We start from the raw sequence: 21,422 nt of genomic DNA, 5'->3' as shown, positions 1-21,422 counted from the left end.
TTTTCTCATAAACATTTATTAACAACAAAACCAAGGTAATTTATTATCCTCATGTAAATGATTAATGCACTTAACCACTAACATCCACCTTTGTTTTCTACCTATATACTTCTAGATACTTCCCTCTTCTTAATTTAACCATAAAAAATTAAATTTATCAAGAATAGTACAAACTACAAACTTTTTTTTTTTTTTTGGTGGTGGTGGTAACTAGGAACTCAGGGGTATAATACCACTGACTATATCCCCAACCCTTTATCTCTTTCTTTTTTTTTTTTTTTTTCACTTTGAGACAGGGTCTTGCTATGTTGTTGAAACTGTCCTTGAACTCAGCGTCCTCCTGAGTAACTGAATGTGTCACCACCCCCTCAATCTTTTGATCAAAACTATCTAAAATATTAAGTTTTGACTAAAATATAGCTATCAGAAAGTCACTTCTATTTTTCTCCATAGGTCCATGACATATATTCATAATATGTGAATTTACTTTGAGAAATAATTTACTTTGAGAAATAAATAATATGTATGAGTACATTTACTTTGAGAAAAAATAATATGTATGAAGAAAGGGATTTCATTCCTTTTGTTCTCTACAGTGGCACATAGTGAGTGGAAAGTCAAATTGTAAGGTTTCTTTGGACAACTTGGGAAAGCTGAGAGACAATGGGATTATAATAGGAACATTTGTTAGCGGTGAGTAAAGTAGAATCTGTGTCTTCCCTTGGTTGTTCTACTAACCTTACTGTGGGGACCTGGAACAAATTATCTAATAACTTCTGGCTGACTTTTATCTTGTCCATTTACAGTCATCCCTCCATATGAATGAGTTCCACATCTATGATTTAATCAACAATAGATGAAAAGTATTTGGAAAAAAATTGTGTCTTTACTGAACATGTAAAAACATTTTTTGGTTATTATTTTTTAAACAAATAGTATAGCTATTCATGTAGCATTTACACTGTATTATAAGTCATCTAGAGATGATAGCAGGTGTTTGGGAGGAATCGCATTGGTCATGTAAGTGATATGTCAGTCTGTATTAAAGACTTGAGCATCTACAGATGTTGGTATCCACGGTGGGCTCCAGGTACTAGAGTATGAATGTATAAGGGTAAGTTCCAAAATTTAGTTTCTCATCTAGTAGAATAATGGTTTAAAATGGAGAAGGTAAAGTTAAAGGACCAAAAGAGACATTTGGGTGGGAAAGAGAATGTTAAAAATTTTCTAGGGCAATTATTTTTTTTTAATTTTTATCTATGGTGAGAGTACAATTAATGGTTTATAGGGGTCTGAATAATGTCCAGCTTTAGGAGGCAGGCCAAAGTGCAAAAATAGTATAAATACTTGATAAAACAAATGTTTTCAAAACCACACAGTTACTGTTACAAATAGTATCTGTTTTGGTGAGCTTTATCACTGCTGTGACTAAAAGACCTGACCGGAACAATCATAGAGGAGAAAACATTTATTTGAGGGCTCCCAGTTTCAGAGGTCTCAGTCCATAGACAGCTGACTCCATTCCTCAGGGCTGGAGGTGAGGCAGCACACCATGGTGGAAGAGTGTGGCCAAGGGAAGTAGCTCCCAGGATGATCAGGAAGCAGAAAGAGAGACTTCATTTGCCAAATACAAAATAGATACTCCAAAGGCACAGCCCTCATGACCCACCTCCTCCAGCCACACCCCACCCACTGTCAGTACCACTCAGTTAATTCCCTGGGGATTAACTGATTGGGTTAAGGCTCTCATAACCCAATATTTTTCCTCTGGACCTTCTTGCATTGTCTCACAATGAGCTTTTGGGGGACACCTCATATTCAAAACATAACAGTGTCACCGTCCAAATAGAAGCCTCTGTTGGACATATATGTTGGGGAGGCTGAAAGATTTCAAGCCTAGTTAGATTTCAACTAATTATCACCCAATTCTTTACCTACAGAACTAATAATTAACATGTAATTTTACCATGCGGTCAACTATAAATTTTCATTCTTCAATAATTGATAATCTCTCCTTTCTTGTAAAAAGAATGATCACGGGTAGCCAAGAATCACAAAGTAATTCTTTCAAGTAGAAAGGCCACTGAGAAGATTAGAGTCATAGTTTTCTAAGATGTACGCATCTGGCCTGAGTTTTTATACTAGCTGAAACAAATTTTTTTTTTTGCTCTTTAATCATTCATTTAATTCACAACTAATTCATTTAATTCACACTAATTCCTCTCAATTATAATTATGAGGTAACATCACTAAGAATCTGAAGTAGTTTCGCATAGAATAGCAAATCAAATTAGATTCTTCAATTCGCCTTTGAAGGTCATGGGCAATCTGTCTCCAAGGTGCTATTCATGTATATTTCCTTTGGCTTCCTTCAGTGAGTGGCATCTTTTAGGTTTTCTCGTAATATAATATTATTTATGCATGTCTATATTAACCTCCTTTCTATTCAGGTTTTATCCACTCCTCAAAACTAATCTCAATTTCCACATAAACCAAAAACCTTCTCTATTTGCAACAGCATTTATTAAATATTATTTATTACCCATTTTTACATGTATTCCCAATCATACAACAAATATATACTGAATCCCTTCTGTTATAGGTACTGTCTTCTCCTAACCATAAACTTTTATTGCATGTATAGTCATAATCAATTAGTATGCTGAGTTTGTAGTTGAATGTTTATTTTATCTCCACTATAAAAATGTGCCCACAGTGGCAATGATTATGTCATTTAAAAAAAGATAATGAATTAGTATAAGACAAGTTCAGGCATGCACGGAGTTATGAGGCTGGTTCTTTATCTCTTCTTGGCTACTTGGAAGAGCCCTTGCACTTCATAAGCAAGGGATGATCCAGTTGGAGGGGCCTCCAGCACTTACTGTGTCCAGGCTCCTTAAGAAAAAGAAAGCCAGGCATGGTGACACTTGCCTGTATTCCCAGCTACTTTGGTGGCTGAGACAGGAGGATCCCACATTTGAGGCAGCCTGGGCACGTAGGGAGACACTGTCTCAAAAAAAGGAAATAAACAAAAGGGACTGGGGATGTAGCTCAATGATAGAGCACTCCTGAGTTCAGTCCTCAGTACTGCAAAAGATTCCCATATCAGAACTGCAGAATTAGTTAACTGGATCACTTTTAAGGTATCTCTTTAGAGTGGGAAAAGAAATCACAAATTGCAGATATCTGAAAATTGAAAAATACCACACATAACAAAAAATTATCACCAAGTTTCAGAATCATATTTATAATGATTTCTAGATACCTATACTCAAATTTTCTCTTTCATACATTTATAGATTTTAATATTTTCCATAAAATAATATAAAGAAAAATCATTCTTTACTCCAGCACAGTGAATTGAGGGTTTGGGGGGTTTGTTGTTTTGTTTTGTCATTAATAGTTTAGGAAGTATTCACTCACCTCCATAATGACCAGAAACATCACATACCTAACTTGCTCTGTGGCTTCTTGCTCAAGCAATGCCTGTTTAGGGGGAAGCCATGGAGAAATCCAGCTTCTGGGTCTCCCTGGGCATGGTCTCATACTGCAAGTCCAACTGGCTGGCTCCCAAGATCTTGACTCTCCATCCTCACCCTTCTGGGCAGGTCTTGCTGGGAGAGATGAGGAGAAGAAGAAGAAAATAGCCAAGGGGCCTGAGAAATGGTGATGTCAGAGCCTTTTCCCTGATACCCTTAAGATCACAAGTCAGGTCTTGATTCTCCCTGAGGTCTACTGGGGTCGGGCCGTCATTGGAGTGTAGACAGATTGAAGGAAATGCCGGCATCTCCTTGCCAGTACCACCTGCTGCAAGCCCAGGATGACTTCAGGAGGCAGAAGGTGAGCACCGGGCAGGGCTGCCCTCCATGCCTCCATCATAGTACCAGACTGTGGTCTCTCACCACAAGCACGCAGGAGAGTAGAGCTGAAATCTAAGCTCGGGTTTTGTGACAAATCTACCTTGTTTCTAGGAGTTCAGTAAGTTAACACCCTCCCTTATTATTCTTTCCTTGCCAAAGAGTTTTTCAGTCAGTCTCTAGGAATTTTGCAATAAATGCCTTTTTGATCTTGTGTATGATTTTATTTTGAGGAATAATTCTCTTTCTCTACTTTAACAGGGTAGGATTTCAGGTAACCCAGCCTTTTCCTAAAGTGCATTTTGAGATGAGTGAACAAATTTAGGTTCGTGCTTCGTGATCAAATTAAGATCGAATCATATTGAGATTTTAAAAGCCACATTCCCTTTATCTTTAAATATCACTTGTAGAACGCCATTCTGTGGCCATTATCCCCTTCAAGAATGAAGAATCTGTTAGGCCAGTTAGACTGCTGCTTGCTGGTTCCCAGCTGGCAACTCTAGCCGTCCTAGAGTTTCTGGAGGACAAACTCTTCTTGCCCAAGGTCACACCTCCCTGGAGGCAGCCTTTGCCCAGTGTTCCTTGGGTGGAAGTGGAGGGGTGGGGGGTGGTTCCTAAAGGCTTCCGTTCCCATTCTCCCACCTTGGTACAACTCTCAGGCTCCATCCCAGCCTCAGAGCCTCTTGCTAATGATTGAACAGGACTTCAGTTCTCTTCCTTCTGTCCAGTTGAACTATCTTCCTTCCTCCAAACAGATATCCTTAAGACATGTCCTCATATACTTCACATGCATAAAAACTGTCTCAGATTCCTGAAGAACCACTGTTAAGAAGCACAATCTTTTTAATGGTTGCTTTTCTGAGGATGAAAGCAAAGATCCTTTAGAATATGCAACCCAATTTCAGAAATATACAAATTGAAAACAACCTGTCAGTCAGGTGCAGTGGCACATGCCTGTAATCCCAGAGGCTTGGAGGCTAAGGCAGGAGGATCGAGAGTTTAAGGCGAGCCTCAACAACAAGTGAGGCACTAAGCAACTCAGTGAGACCCTGTCTCTAAATAAAATACAAAATAGGGCTGGGTATATGGCTTAGTGGTCAAGTGCTCCTGAGTTCAATCCCCAGTACCTCTCCCCCGGCCAAAAAAAAAAAAAAAAAAAAAAAAAAATATATATATATATCTTATCTTCAAGGAAAAAAGCTCTCTGAGACCTTGAGAATGCTATAATTGCTTGCTGCATGATCGTTTTAGCTGTGACCAACCACTTGAAGCAATTAGAAGCCTTCACTAGGTCATTATCTAAAGAAAGGTTAAAGACTGTTGATCTCTCCTCTCCTTGCTGCAGTTTTCTCTTTACATGGGCTCCTGGCTTGATCTCTTCTGAACTCATGGTTCTGGCCTGTTGCATTACATCTACAGCCCTGCCCTCTCCTAAGTTCTGGTTTACTTATTCATCTGTCTGCCAGAACCTTTTCTTTGGTATCCTTCTGATATCCCAGACTTAACATGTCCAACAGCAAGTGAGTCACCTTCCCCTCAAACCAGTCTTATTTCCAATGCCCATTAGTGGCACCACTATCCTGATATTCCAAGCCATAACATCTTAGTCACTCTTCCCCTCCCTCATGCTGCATAGCCACACAGCCAAGATCTTCCACTGGCTTATGAAGAATCACCCCAGCCAGGCCTCTCTTTTCAATTCTTTGTTTTGTTTTTAGTGCTGAGGATTGAACCCAGGGTCTCGTGCAGGCCAAGCACACGCCCCACAACTAGCTCCACCTCTACCCTGAAGTCTTTTTGTTTTGTTTTGTTTTTGTACTGAGGATTGAACTCAGGGGCACTCGACCACTGTGCCACATCCCCAGCCCTATTTTGTGTTTTATTTAGAGACAGGGTCTCACTGAGTTGCTAAGCACCTCACCATTGCTGAGGCTGGCTTTGAACTCGCCATCCTCCCGTCTCAGCCTCCTGAGCCACTGGGATTACATGTGTATGCCCCCAGGCCCAGCCACCCTCAACTCTTACTGCCACTCCTTGGTTGAGATTCTGCAATAATAAATGCTCATTTCCCTACCTTTGGTCTTACTTCCTTTAAGCATACCCTGTGTGTAGTGGTGGAGACAATCTATTTAAATGCAAACCTAGCCATGTCATTATATGCATGAGCGCAATGAAAAGGAACTTCAGTCAGGTTCAGCCAAGGCCTGCATGACTGACTCCCATTTCTCATTTACCACGCCACACCACTCCCTTTCTCCAACTTGATGTGCTAGGCAAGGTGGACTGCTCCGGTCTCCCCGTGGGCCTCCTGTTGTTCATGCCTCCGAACTTTGGCCCATTATCTTCCATGCCTTCTTGCCTGTGACCAGAGAGCCCTTTTCTCCTTTGTTGGCCTGATTTTGATCATCCTGTAAGGTAATTTATTTTTATCATCTCTGGAATGTTTCCTTTCAACCTATAAGACTACAATGAAAGCCTGTGCTATGTTTCCAAAGGACAGGAGCTATAATGATTTGCCTGTAGGCCTAGCACCTGGCACATACCAGATAGTGCTCTGCTGGGGAGCACTAAGACCGGTAGATTCTGGGATCCTTGTGCATTTCCTGATTTCATTTCTTCTTATATTTTCAATATCCCTGTGAAAATTGATGAGTTTAGAATTCATTCATTAATAAGTATTTTTTGAGCCACTTATATGAATGTTACCTCTAGAGAATAGTAAACAAAATAAATTAATGTTAATTAATTTCAGCACACACTATGTCTGTTAAACAAATAAGAAAATTTCATTAGTTACTCCAGAAAAAATAATGAGGACATCCTGTGTTCCAAGCACTATTCTGGAAGGAAGGAAATTCTGTGGGGAGGAGAGTTGGAGATAGCATACATGGACCATTTTAGAGTGTTTTTGTTATATAGATGGTGGACAACTTAGGGAGTCCTTAGAGGAAGTCATGAAGCCAAGAGTTTTCCAACAGGAGGTGAGAGAAATAATAGTATATGGGTATTTCTGAGATAGGTCACATTGCTATTTATCTATCATCTATCCAACTAACTGCATACCTACCTACCCACCTACTGTGCTTTTTTTTTTCTCTAAGAGTTATTTTTCTCCTTCTCTGATTGCCCCAACTCACCACTACCACCTTCTGTTAGATTGCTCAAGGTATCTTCACATTTTCTCCTATTTTTATGAGTTTGGAAATTGTTTGTTCTTTCCATAGTTAAATTTTCTCTTGATTTTTCCCATTAATCAGTATGAATATGTTTCAAATACCCATATAAAACAATAATCATTGCCTGACTTGTTGCTTCTTCCTTTTTCCACATCATTATCCGTGCTTTTCCTTCTACGTTGCTATTTGAAAATGCATGATTAAATCAGTAACTGACTTGGGGTTGAAGATGGAAAGACTGCACAGAGAATGTTTTGTGATTATCAATGTGGTCCATATCATGGTGGTGGTGCTGATTTCATGAAAACATGGATTGTTAGAACACTGCATACTATTTGCTTAAAGTGTGTTATATTTTATTATCTTGACATGGTACCCTGATAAACTTGACTTAAAGATGTAGGGATGGATGTTAGGGAGAGTAAGAAATAATTAACAGATTGCAGAGATTGGTGACTCAATATTTTTGAAATTACTGTAATTCAACAGTCAGTAGTTTGATATTATTATTGTTGATTTGTAATCATATAATGTAGCAGGTTTGATTTCAGATTTTTGTAATTTTTAGAGCTCATGAAATTATAAAGACATTACTTTTTTCACAAATACATAGCAGATTGGAATTTGAAATGGGCAAAATGAATGTTGGAGAAAGACCAAGTATATTGGGATGTTAGTATCTACTTGGGAAAGCATTGCAGTGCCCAAGGCACCTGTGGTATGGGGAAGCAAGCTCAGCTAAGAAGCTGGTGGTTGTGAGAATGGGCCCAATGTAGTTAAATCCAAAATTATGTAATATATGCTACTCTTAGCATGCTTTTAGGTATTTTATACACTTATGTATGAAATACTATTTTTTCAAAGAAGAAACGTTCTGACTTGTCATTTGTTTTTGTTGTTTTGTTAATACTGTGAGATTTATAGGCCTATAATAGTATGTTTCTGTTGCTAAAACAAAACAACTGAAGCTGGATGCTGCTAAAGAAAAGAGGTTTATTTCGCTCACTGTTTCAGAGGCTGGAAGCTTTAGATTGGGTAGTCCCATCAGTTTGACATTTGCCAAGGGCCTCATGGTAGGTGGCATCATAATTGCAGGGTGCCCTAAAGAAGAAGAGATCTCATGGTGAGACGAACTCAAACTAAACTCAAACTGAAAAGCTTCTTTTCAGCCCAAGGGATTCATGAGTCAAGCTTGTTCTTTTATAATAACTCACTCTCACAGAAACATCTGGAGGCCTTGAGAACATCAGCCCCTTCCACAAGCACAATTTCAGCAACTTAACCACATCCCACAGGCCCCACCTCTTAAACACTCAACCACTTGTTGGAACTGTCACACAGAGGGTCCTTCTAAATCTAAATTTTTGAAAATTTAGCAGTAGTCCCATGTAACATAGTTTATATGATTTATGTTTTAGTTTTAATATTGTACTTAGAATGTGTTTGAGGGAGTCTCTTATTTGAAAGAAGCAATTAGTGTGAAAAAAAAATGCCAGTACAATTCATGACACTTAAAAATATACTTTCTCAGCTATATTCAAATTAGGGCTGATGAAGGGATGCATAAGATTCAGGGATCATCAACAAATGAACTTTTTACTAACATAGGTGGTTGGTAGATCCAAGGCCCCAATCACCCATTGACACAGGAAGTTGTATTGGAAGACAGTCAAACCCATTCATTCTTGTGTTATCTATGGCTATTTTCACTGTAGTGGTCTTATTAAGTAATAATGAGAAAGACCACAATATTTGCAATGCCTAAGGTGTTTATTATTTGGCTCTTTATTGAAAATGATTACCATGTTCTGTTTTATAAAACAATGATAGTTTTGCCCAATGACATTCTTTGTAGAACTAGAAAAAACAATCATGGAATTCATTTGGAAAAATAAGAGACCCAGAATAGCCTATGCAATTCTTAGCAAGAAGAGTGAAGCAGGAGACATCACAGCACCAGACCTTAAACTATATTACTGAGCTATAGTAATAAAAACAGCATAGTATTGGCCCCAAAATAGACATGCACACCAATAGAAGACACAGAGACAAACCCACATAAATACGGTTATCTCATACTAGACAAAGGTGCTAAAAACATATGTTGGAGAAAAGATAGCCTCTTCACTAAATGGTGCTGGGAAACTAGAAATCCATATGAAGCAAAATGAAATTAAACCTCTATCTCTCACCTTGCACAAAAAATTAACTCAAAGTAGATCAAAGATTTAAGCACTAGAACAGAGACTCTGCACCTAACAAAGGAAGAAGTACAACCAAATCCCCACCATTTTGGCTTAGGACCTGACTTCCTTAACGAGACTCCTAAAGCCCAAGAAGTAAAATCAAGAATCAATTAACGGGATGAACTCAAACTAAAAAGCTTCTTTTCAGCAAAGGAAACAATTACATGAAGAGAGAGCCTACAGAATGGGAGAAAATCTTTACCACATGCACCTCAGATAGAGCACTAATCTCCAGGATATATGAAGAACTCAAAAAACAATACAAAAAAAAAAAAAAACCCCAATCAATAAATGGGCCAAGGAACTGAACAGACACTTCACAGAAGATATACAATTGATCAACAAACATGAAAAAAATGTTCATTATCTATAGCAATTATCGAAGTTTTGATTTGCATTTCTCTAAGATTTCATCTCACTCTGGTCAGAATGGCAATTACTAAGAATACAAGCAACAATAAGTGTTGACAATGATGCGGGGGGTGGGGGCGGGGGGGCGGGGAGGGTACACTCATACATTTCTGGTGGAACTGCAAATTGGGGCAACCACTATGGAAAGCAGTATGGAAATTTCTCAGAAAACTTGGTATGGAACCAACACTTGACCTAGTTATTCCACTCCTCAGTTTATAAACAAAGGACTTAAAATCAGCATACTACAGTGATGCAGCCACATCAATGTTTATAGCAGCTCAGTTCACAAAAACTATGGAACTAACCTACATGCCCTTCAACAGATGAATGGATAAAGAAACTGTGATACATATACACAATGGAATATTAATCAGCCTTAAACAAAAATGAAATTATGGCATTTGCAGGTAAATGAATGGAGCTGGAGAAAAATCATGCTAAGCAAATTAAGCCAATCCCCTAAACACCAAAGGCCAAATGTTTTCTCTGGTAACCAGATGCTAATCCATAATGGAGATGGAGTAGGAAAGAATGAAGTAACTCTGGATTGTGCAGAGGGGAGGGGAGGGAGTGTGGGGATGGGAAGGACGGTAGAATGGATCGGACATTATTACCCTAGATACACGTATGATCCCACTGCCTGTATGACTCTACAACATGTTCAGACAGAGGAAGGAGAAGTTGTGCTCCCTTTGTGTACAATGTGTCAAAATGCATTCTACTGTCATATGTAGCTAGTTAGAACAAAATTAAAATATAAATAAATAAAAATTTTAGTAAAAGAAAAAAAAATTGTTTTTGTTTGTTTTTTTAACCCCCAAGGATTATATCCACTCACAAACACATATGTTCTTAGGAGAATTGGTGCTCCATAGAATGATAGTATGTGGCAAGTTGAATACCTTGAAAGCTGCTGGTGAAAGACAGGTTTGCAGTTTCAAACCACAAAGATACTTACATCCTTTTGCCAGATGCCAGACAAAGCCATAACATGTTTTCCTTTTTCAGCTACATGGTTTTCTGTTATGGTTATGTTGTTAGAAGCTTCTGAGGACATTTCCTGCTGCATTCTGTCATCATGCTTGAGAACCCCTTGCAACTGTGGAACATTCTGGCTAAAGCACTTAGTCTTCTTTTCCTCATGCCAGCAGGAGGTAGCCAGACAGGGCAGAGGGGGTCACTATCCTGAAGATTAATGCTCTATCTGCTACAGAAACCCAGGAGGGAAAGAAAGCCTCATTGTCTATTAAAGTAGCTTCCCAAGGCCTTACTAAACATTACATTACTCTTAGCATTCATTTTTCAATCCCAAGACAATGAATAGTATTTTTTTTAAATGTAGAATTTGGGATACTATAAAAAAATGTAGAGAGTTTAAGATGATTGGGATGAAATTACAAAAATAATTGTGAAATGATGTAAGGAATGTTGAACACTGAAATAATGTAGACAGAGTATGGTTATGAAATGAGAACAGTAAGAACAGCAATTTTATTGTTTTAAATAAATCAATCAATGGGCCGGTTAGGTCAGATGTACAGGAAAATTAGGTTTAATACATTCTTGAGGAAAAATATTCCTCAAACATCCTTGTAGTATCTTGTTTAATACCTTGATAAATGGTAGTTTTTCCTTTTAAACTAGTACATTATTGATTTTAAAGCAATCATTTTATGTTTTGGAAATATCTTAAAAGTGTAAGAATTTAACTGACCTTATGAAATAGTTGTAGTGAATACTTATCTCAGGGGATATGGCAGATTTTGTTATTTTTGTGGATGAGGCCAATAAATTTGTATTATTTTTATATATTATTTCTCTAGGACAAAATGAATTATTTTTTAATTTTAAATATTTTAATAAAATGGAGGTGAATATATTTTGATTCTTGCATTCTTCCCATACCTTAAATTAGAAAAAGTAGAACTTTATACTTAAGAAATTCTCAAATGATGTTCCAATTAGCAATGATTTATTTCAAAGACTGAACACATCTGTTCAATGTCTGTAGGAGTAGCTACTGCTATTGGAAATTGGATTGTCAAAGAGTAGTCATACAAATCTAAGAATTTACATGCATCTACTTTTCACTAATGTTATTTCAGAAATTTTCAGTTCAGGGACACAACATAATAAAAATGTTTCACTCTTTATGATCAGACAAACCAGGTCTTATATCCTGGCTGTCACGTACAGGATGTGGGGCTGGGGCAGCTTACCCAAACTGCTTACCTTACCCCACAGGACTTTCATGAGGATTAAATGTGATGCATATAGCAGGGAATTTTATTTTAAAAAGTAGGTGCTCAGTACACATCAATTCCTTCCCTTTCTTTCCAAAACGTTTCCTCGTGACTTTAATGGATTGTCCTTCACCTGGAATTGTATTACAGGAGGTATTCTGGATGGATGGCTGCTGGAAACCCATTACCATAGCAGGCTCTTCTTCAATACCTGAGGACTTACTCTGGCATTGAGTAATGAGAATTTCGGTAAGAAAAAAAAAAGGAGGAAAATAGCATATGCACTTTTCTTTCAAAGGTCATTTGAATCTCAGACACTTCGTAACAAGCTATACGATTAGTTGCTAAAGACCTTGGGGTGTCACAGATATCTGTTCACCTAGGATTGTCTTTATTTTGAAAATAAATTAAATGGAGTTTTCAAAACAAGATTAACAATTTTGTGAGGCCCTTCGTGTCACTGTAAATGCATTATTTCACTCATTCCACTCTATTTTGTTCTTAAAATGTCTGTCTATGCAGTAAATTGTGCAGTCTTTGAGGGCAAGGTCTGAGAATAATTCATCTCTTCTGTGGAGACCAAATGAAGCACAGAACTAAAAAAGCTTTGAAAACACAAAGAGTAGGCAAAAGTATTGAAACTTTGGGAATGTCTGAGATAAATGATTTTCCTAAATCACCAAGAAAAATTATTATACTGAGGCTCTTAGAATAGAATAAAACATCTTTATTTGATTCCATTCATATGTGTTTTTTCCAAGTGATCACATGTTAATACGTTATTAATTTTCAAATTGTGGCATGAAACTAATATATAACTGGTGTACCTGTTATCAGTGCATGTTATTAATCTGTGCTGCATAAAATATGTTGTCTGTTAAAAAGAAGTTTGGCAGGATTTGAAAGATAATAGAAAAAATTAAGTGACATTAGTGTATAAGTATAGTACTAAATATGTAAACTTTGTTAAATGATTATCAGAAATGTGCATCCAGAGAAATACTTATTAAAGAATTTTGAGGGGCTGGGATTGTGGCGGAGAGCAAGAGCACTCACCCACATAAAAATAAAATAAAGATATTGTGTCTACCTGTAACTAAAAAAATAAATGTTTAGAAAAAAAGAATTTTGAGCATACAGATAGATTCGGAGGTGGGGGATAAAGAAAAAAAATAAATTCTAGTTTCATGATTTGATACAAAATATTAATTGTGAAATGATGATTTTACATTTTTGAACCTAGAAATATAAAATTTTATTTTGAAATTTAACGTTTCAATTAAAAATATCTTAATATCTGTCTATGATCATATTTTTCAGAAACCACATTTGAGAATCACTTCCATCCAGTGCTATGTGTGTTTACTTCTGAACACTCATTTTTTAACTGAGGCTGGCATTCCTGTCTTCATTTTGGGGTAATTTGACCTTTAGATATCATGATCCGCATTTCAAAGGCTATGATTTTGTCCTTGAATGCCTTCCCCATGAAACTTGTCCCCAGAAAAATGGTCAGTTTGCTCTTATCTCCAGGAACGAAGAATTAGGAGTATGATGGGCTAGATTATAGCAATTCAGAGGAGGCTGGGTGATCAGCCAACTGTCCATTTCTCCATTCTCTTAATATTCCAAATAAGTATTCGCCCCTCATCTTTGATTTCCAACTGCACCCAGTTGGCCCCCAGCACCAAATTTATTATTCTCTAATCTGATCCCAGTTTACTTTTCCTCCACTAATGCCTTCATAGTATGGGGAACCATAGATTTGTTCAGGTAAATGTTCCTCATAAGCTAGTTTAGCCTTGATTATCACGCTTCTGTACAAGATCCATTAAAAAGGACTGTTTTCCCAAAACTCTAGCAATTATTCCACAGTTACATGGTCAGTATCTTTCATCTGGATATTAAATTTCAAATTTTACCAAAGTTACTAAGAATATAATCATTTAGCCCAGATCAGGCTAAAGTTTGCAAAGCATAGGAAGGAAACTGCTACAAGCATAAGAATAGTGTGAGCACCATGGAACTGAACATACTGGAAAGAACATTTACTGATACAGCTGTTACATGAAAATGATTGTTGCCTGTTTTAAGATCTGCATAGTAGGCTCCTGGAGCCTCTACCTAAAGAAAACTAGTAACTCATTTAAGAACAGTTATTGAGCACGGCCATACATCTTGCATTGTTTCTTCTTCATTAATTTGACTTTTCGGTAATCCTTGAGGTTGGCCAGTCCTGCAATTGACCTAAAGTGTCAAGGTGCACTCTGTATTCAGTGCTTAAGTTCATCTACAAGACTATTGAATGCACAGAGACTGGGATAACACTGACCTTCACACTGGTCAGAAGAAAAACATTTCAATTGCTCTGTTGCTTATAGTAAGACAGTAATATATCATTCGAATGCTTTGCTCTGTTTTTTTTTCCCCCCAGCTGTATTAGTGCAGGTATTCCTAAAACAGAGGCTAACTGGGAAGATGTAAGAAAGGATTTGCAAAAAATTGAAAATCTTATTCAAGTGAGTATTCATTTATTTTCCATAAATAGTTGGTATAATTGCTATGGTGCATTTTTTTCTCCTTATATTTTTCTATCAACCTTAATAAAATGTCAAATTAAAGAATAATATTTTTGTGGAAATTTATTAGCATTTTATAGTCTGATAATACATCTTTTTCCATAGTATTTTTAGGTTCTGGTTATCTTTAAAATTTAATTAAAAGTGGCCTACCTGAAAAGTTCCACTTTTCACAGGTCAGACTGCCAGGTATCTTGGTAGCCATCTGCAGGGGAACACAGGGTGGACCTGACTCCAAGGAAGGCTGTCTTGTCTCTAGACTAAAGACCCCCTTCTTCCACCAAGAAATACCACCAGAATCAGTTCGGTTATGATGAGCAGGGGCCCCACACAAAACAACAGTCTGAAGTGGTACACTTTATCCCAGGGGGCTGTGGGTATCCCATCCCCTGCCTAAGAAACCAGGCAGCCTGGCCCAGAGAAATTCCTCCTACTGCAGGAGGTGATACCAAAAAGATCCTGAAAACTTAGCTGCCATTGGAATCACTTATACAGAAATAGGTCAGAACTTGCCAAATCAGAAGAAGCTGACTGCATGTTAAAATAGATTTAAACAGGACCAGGGTCTCTTAACATAATAGTCACAATGCCACAATACCAATGAAAATCACTGTACCAAGAAGAGGAACATCACAATCAAGTTGGACCAGATGTTGGAATTATCTAACATGGATTCAAAGCAGCCATTATAAACGTGCTTCAAAAAGCAGCTACAAATATCCTTGAAACAAATAAAAATAATAGAAAGCCTTAGCAAATAACTAGAAGATATAAAAGGAATCAGTTGTAAATTATAAAACTAAAAACTGTGATAGCTGAACCACAGAACAAACTGGAAAGGCTCATTAGCAGAATGGTTATGACAAAAGAAAGACAGTTAACCTGAAGATAGAATACGAGAGAGAAAAGGAGGCAGGGAGGCTCAGGAACCCTGGGGACAATAACAACAACAACAACAAAAATCCAGCATTCCTGATATTGGCTTCATAGAAGAGGAGAGGTTCTACCAAGTAAAGGCAGAGTTGATATGAAAACACAGGCTAGCTATGCTATCTATAAGAAGCTTCTTCAAGTATAATGACATAGGAAGCCTATTTATTACAGAATAGAAGAAAACTAGTGGGTTGAATAATGATATGTGGGAAGGATAGCAGGAAGATCTTTGGGTTAATGGTGATAGTTTTGTATCTTAACTGTGGTATGGTTATGTGAACCTATGAGACAAAATCACATAGAACTTCACTCACACGTATGCACAGACATTATTGCTCATAAAACTGGTAAAGTTGAAAAACAAAGGTAGACTATGTCATTATCAATTATCTGGTTGTAATATTGTACTATGGTTCTGCAAGATATTGCCATTGGGGAAAGCTTGGTGAAGGGTACACAGGATCCCTCTGTTTTCTCTCAAAATTACATAGGAATCTAAAATTATGCCAAAGTTATAAAAATGATTTAAATGGCTTAATTTACTGTTTTCAGTAAATTGCTCTCATGATATCTGAATCAGGGCAAAGTTTTACATGTTATATAATTTTGTTTCTTTTCAGTCTTTACATATGGATGCTACTTTATATACAGAGAGTGATGTCCATGTAAGTAGTTCTTTTCTTTTTCAAAATTGCTTTTCTTTTCAGTTTTCAAATATCTAAGAAGCATATTTTCAAAATTGAAGTTTGTATAGCTTTTAAGTATAACTTTGATGTGTGTTTATAACATATGCTATGTCCTTAACATTTGCAAATTTTACAAGTGATTGTTGAGGTTGTGGGGCTTGGGGACAAAGAACTACATAAATACTGTTTTATAATGGTGCCAAATCAAAATACATACACACATACACAAAAGCCTTTTCCATCAGTGTCAAACAAAATATATTGTATGCTTTTGTGATGTGGTCAAATCATGATGCTAGAGTCAGGTTAACTGATTCAATTTAAAAGTATCCCCACATCAGTTATTTCTAGGCTGTCATGTATTGTCATCTCAAATCGCTTTTTGTACAAACTGCTTAGGAGCATTCGTGTTCCATATTTTGCATGGATTCTTTATATATGTCAGAAAAGCATTCTGATTAAGTTCTCTGTATGAGGGAATATACACATAGTTCATAAAACTTACCAGAGTTCAAAAATGATGAATTGGTTTCATTAATATACCGACATTGCCTGGGGCTTGTAGGTTTTTGGTTTTGCTGTTCGTCTTTCTCCCCGGATTATCACTAAAACCAAGAAATGAGTTCTCAATTTCACTTTGTGAAAAAACACACTCTGTGCTGTATGTGTTCAAAACAGTGTCCTCTCTATTATTCTTCAATTAGAAATTCGCTGAAATTGGCTTTCCCCGCCCCCCACTAACATTTCATGTGCATTGAAAAGAATCTGTAGCTAAAAACCAGGAAAAGCAGATGCCCATCAAACACTTGGATAGTGCTGCTGAACATGGAAATAGTTTCCTGTCTCCCTCCCCTGGCTTCAGCACATTTTCTGTTTTTCTTTGCATTTTTTTTTTTTCTAACCAGAAATCAGTCAGAGAACCACCAACACTCAGCATCCTGGGGTTACTTTTTTGCAAGAAGAAAATCTTACAACTCGTGGGCTGTGGGGAAATTGAAATTTAGATTTAAACTGACTCAACCACTTCTTACCTGTGTCACTTCAGAAGTCACTTAACATTTCTGGACCTCAGTTTTATTATTGTTTATATGGTAATAGGGTCTACCTTTCAATCATGAGCAGCTGCAATGGGAGGTAAGGATACTGTAGGGGCGGGCACATGGGGTGTCCATTTATTCATGCATTTAGTGAGCATTTAATAAGTGCTTGCAGGGATATAGATATTGTACCAGGCATTGGGTACCTTTAAGAACCTTAAAAGTTCTTTTAAGTTTAGATTTTTGTCGTGGAAAGTATACTTTGAGATCCCTTTATGATTTGGCCAACTTTTGAATCAACACTATTCCTGCTTTATATTTATATTTCTTAGAGTCCCTTCTGCCTCTAGAACTTGGGAAATTTTAGGAATAGTGTGATTAGCAGCTACCACTATTTAAAATGTTAACAAGCGTCTGTTTCCAAAATTCTCGCTGACTATCTGTACTGAGGTTTAGAAAGTCTAAGACCAGTGTTATCACGCTTTCCACAAGGGAAATGTGCTGAGTGCATTCATGTTTTCTGGTATTAAGTTCTTTCTCCTGCATAATAGCACCATCTTTCTTATTTGTGATTGGTTGGTTTGGTTTTGATTTCAAAGCCAAAAAGAAAAAAAAATAAGCTGCTCCCTATGTAAAATCTTTAATGAGTATCATATGTCTTTATAAAATATTTGGCTTGATTTTTATATAATCAAAATGACATCAATGTAAAAATGAATAATGGAATTTTTTTTTTCAAAATGTCTCTTTGTAACTCTTATTTCTAGCCCCGTTGCAAAGTAACAGCGATGAACTGCTTTCTCTTGGAGCTAGAAGTCATTTCACATGAGTCTAGAGATGGGAACATAGAGGAAACAGTAAAAAACCTGATCCTCCTAGCAAACAGTAGTTTATCTTCTAATGGGGTGAGTTATCCAATAGTTTTACAGCGCTACATCTGATGTTTTTGGCTTGATTGCAAGAAGTTATTAGTAGACAAGCAGGTCTTTCTCAGCAGTGCTCAGGAGAAAGAATTCATTTCTAGTGGAGTGGCATCCAAAAGTGGTACCATAGCTGGCATATACACACAGTCCTCAACTGTTCATTGACTGATTTGATAAATAGACATTTGCTAAATAATGCCAGGCAGTGTGTTTCAGTGCTGCAGTCACAGTGGTGAACCAAACAGGTGCTTTAAATAAACATTAATCTAATTACACAATCACATGTTCAACATCAGTAACAGTAACTCACATTGGGGTTTTACTGGGTACTCAGTCCCACTTCCTGACACTGTTCTTAAAGCTTTAAACTGATATTCATTTAGTTCTCAAAATAAATCTGTGAGATTATTATCCTCATATCTTTTTTTAAAATCCAGTGAACCTCATTTCTAGTTGAAAGGTGAAGAAATTGGAGTATTGGGAGCTTAAATCATTTGCTCCAATTCATGTAGCTAGTGAAATGGGAAGCCAGAATTCTAATCAAGCAGAGTCTCCTTATGCTGGAAAAGGATAATCATAATTAATGATTAATGACTGGAGTGTAGTTTAGGACATGCCAGGCAACGTGAGCAATAGAGGGTTCTAAGAGAACTGATGCTATGGAGCCATGGTAGGTGGGGAACCAGCTGTGCAGAGTCCTAAAGCACAAAGAATCATGGCTTTCATGGCAGAACACTTGTGGCAAAGGCAAAGTGACAGAAACAGAGAGGGTGTCGTCAAATTAGGCCATTTAATAAATTCCTTTTGGCCTTCAGGATACAGTCTGAAAAAATACCCATGACCCCTGCTTTTAAGGAGGGAGGAAATAGAAGTCAACCAATCAGTAAGCAAATAAGTAAAAAGTCAGTTATTCATTAAGTCCAGTGACAATAAAGAAGGCAGGTAAAGGGAACAGGTAAAGGCTGTAGGCTTAGATAAGTTTTCCCTAAGATGACCTGTGACAACGATGGGAAGGAATGAGCCTTCAGCTTGTCTGGGGAAGTATGTTCAGGCAGAGGCAATTGAAAGAATAGTGATTCAGAGGGAGCGTGGCTGGAGACCTTGACTTTTCCCTAAAAATGCCAGGCTACTTTAGGTCTTTGGCTTAAATGTCACCTATTTTCAATGCAAGCTCTTCCCCCTTTTAAGCAGTCTCCTTCCCCTCCTGTGTACGTCCCACTTCCTGACATATCATGCACTTTACTTAATGAATAGTGTCCATTTCTTTCCCCTCAGAATGTCAGCTTCAAAGGGTAAGGCATTTTTCTCAGTGTTCTGTGCCAATTTTCAGAATAATGGCTCACATGTACTCAATAGCCAATACGTTTGCAAACACAGTTATGGCTGCTTAACACTTAAGATGTTACCTGCATCTTATCAGTGGAGAGAGTGAATCATACAACAGATAACCCATGACAGTATCAATGTGGAACCATTTAAAGTGTTTGTGGACAGTCAGCTCCCTTAGGACATAGTGTGGAATGTGTGTAGTGGTTCAAGGGGGCAGGTCTGCATAATCGAAAGACCTGGATGTGGAGAATTTCAATTGAATATGTCAACAGAGCTGGATCACTTAATATCTTTGCCTTCCTCTCTGATGATTATTTTCAAGATCAAATAGGACAGTAGTATATACAATCTGATGGTACTTAGTGTATGGTATGTGCTTGACAAATATTAGTGAATCTGAATTCCAAGTGCCTAATTATAAAATCTAGTTCTAATTTTTGCTGGCACAGCCTTCATGGTTGGTTCAGATGACCTCTGAAATGTTTGTTCGGGATTGCTACATTTGGAATATTCTGGTTATTCATGATAGTGTTGTGGAATTACAACAGTTTGTAGTATTTTCCTATGTGGATTAATGCCACCAATAAGGATTGAGTGATTTTTGTGTGCCAGGCCCTATGCTTAATGCTGGAGAAGCAGAAATGAATGACCTTGCCCTCCTGGGAGAGCTTAGAGTCTAGTAGTGTAAAAGGAGTAAATCTTCATCAAGTGAATGTAAAATGGGAAGTGGATATGAGAGAGGTCTACACGAGGAGTTCTGAGAGACAGGACATGGAGCAGAACCCTAAGGAGCTCAGGGAGTCAGAAAAACCTTCCTAAAGGAGACAACAGTTGAATATTCTTAGATGTACATGGCAGTAAGCTAAAATAGGAAGAAATTAACAGAAAAACAGAAGCAGAGAGGCCTTCAATAGCGTGCTGTGTGCCTGGGGAGGAGTAATGGAGCTCACTTGATGTTCTCAGAGCATAACATTTGAAGCAGTGTGGAAAGGTGTCAGGAATAGGAACAGCTCTTGGAGGGCTCATGCAGGATGCAGGGAGGCAAAGGGCCCTATAACATGCTAAGAGGAGATGATAAGAAACCATGGAAGCACTCTAAGCAGGAAGTCTGATAGCCATGGCTTACTTTTTTCGATGACCTTAATCCATTATAGGAAAAATAAGCTATATCATAAAAGTCCCAATTCTCTTTTCTCATAGTTCTTCTTTCTATGATATTAATTTGTCAAAGCTCTCATGTCTCAAGACTTCACCATATAGTTTAGATAATGTGATATTCCAAGAAAGAAGTATATTAGACTCACCAGTGTAATTCTTCCTTATTATTTGGCAGAATATAACAGAATCTGGATGCAAAGTATGTGAAGAACTGGAGGAAAAAAATATCACAGAATTTTTGGAGAGTTTTAAACATATTGTGCAAATGTTCATCAACCCTCCTTGATTGCAATTGATCCTCTTCAGTGTTTCTGTTATTAACAAACATCTTCCCTGATGCTTAGAAGCAACAAAACACTCTGCATTTCAAATGTGCTGCCAAAACAAGATGTTCCAGCAAGAAGATAATCAGGATCTTGGATCATGTGAACTCCTAGAAATGAAGGCAGAAAAATGTCAGTGACAAAGTTAACTATGCACTTTTATTAGACTTATTTTCCTCATTTATTTTAATTTATTATTGAAATTGTACATATTTGTAACATAATGTAAAATTGTGAATAAAATTGTGTACTTTTCATCAATTGAAATTGCACTGATATTTTACCTCCTATAGGAAAACAGGGTTGGGGGGCAGCATTTGTTTAAAGGGTATAGTCTAATTATATAGCATGGTGGGGCCTGACCAATGCCATAGCTGGGCTGGTGTGCATGTATGGAACCACTGACTACTGGCTGTCATTTACTTCTCCAGTCACTGTAGCACCCAGAGAAGGAACTGGCTGCCAACAAAAGAGGAACTGTATGGGCACCCTGTGCTTTATGCTGTAATTTAGTTATA

The 21,422-nt window shown here is 37.4% G+C and overlaps 1 protein-coding gene across 4 annotated transcripts in view; it reads left to right on the top strand.

Moving 5' to 3' along the window:
• The window catches only part of Il15 (interleukin 15), a 69,137-nt gene extending 47,972 nt beyond the window's left edge, over positions 1–21,165 (top strand). For all 4 annotated transcript variants that reach the window (XM_076864759.2, XM_076864756.2, XM_076864755.2 and 1 more), the window contains 6 exons: positions 12,087–12,185; positions 13,257–13,354; positions 14,371–14,455; positions 16,069–16,113; positions 17,939–18,076; positions 20,757–21,165. In XM_076864759.2, coding sequence (XP_076720874.1) covers positions 12,174–12,185; positions 13,257–13,354; positions 14,371–14,455; positions 16,069–16,113; positions 17,939–18,076; positions 20,757–20,867 — 489 coding nt within the window. In that variant the 5' untranslated portion in view covers positions 12,087–12,173 and the 3' untranslated portion in view covers positions 20,868–21,165. The remainder of the gene's footprint in view (positions 1–12,086; positions 12,186–13,256; positions 13,355–14,370; positions 14,456–16,068; positions 16,114–17,938; positions 18,077–20,756) is intronic.
• The last annotated feature ends 257 nt before the right edge of the window (positions 21,166–21,422 follow it).

This window comes from Callospermophilus lateralis, chromosome 8 (genome assembly GCF_048772815.1).
Source record: "Callospermophilus lateralis isolate mCalLat2 chromosome 8, mCalLat2.hap1, whole genome shotgun sequence".
Taxonomy (NCBI): domain Eukaryota; kingdom Metazoa; phylum Chordata; class Mammalia; order Rodentia; family Sciuridae; genus Callospermophilus; species Callospermophilus lateralis.
The sequence above is the reverse complement of the archived record's forward strand: the minus strand, read 5'-3'. Positions and strand labels throughout refer to the sequence as shown.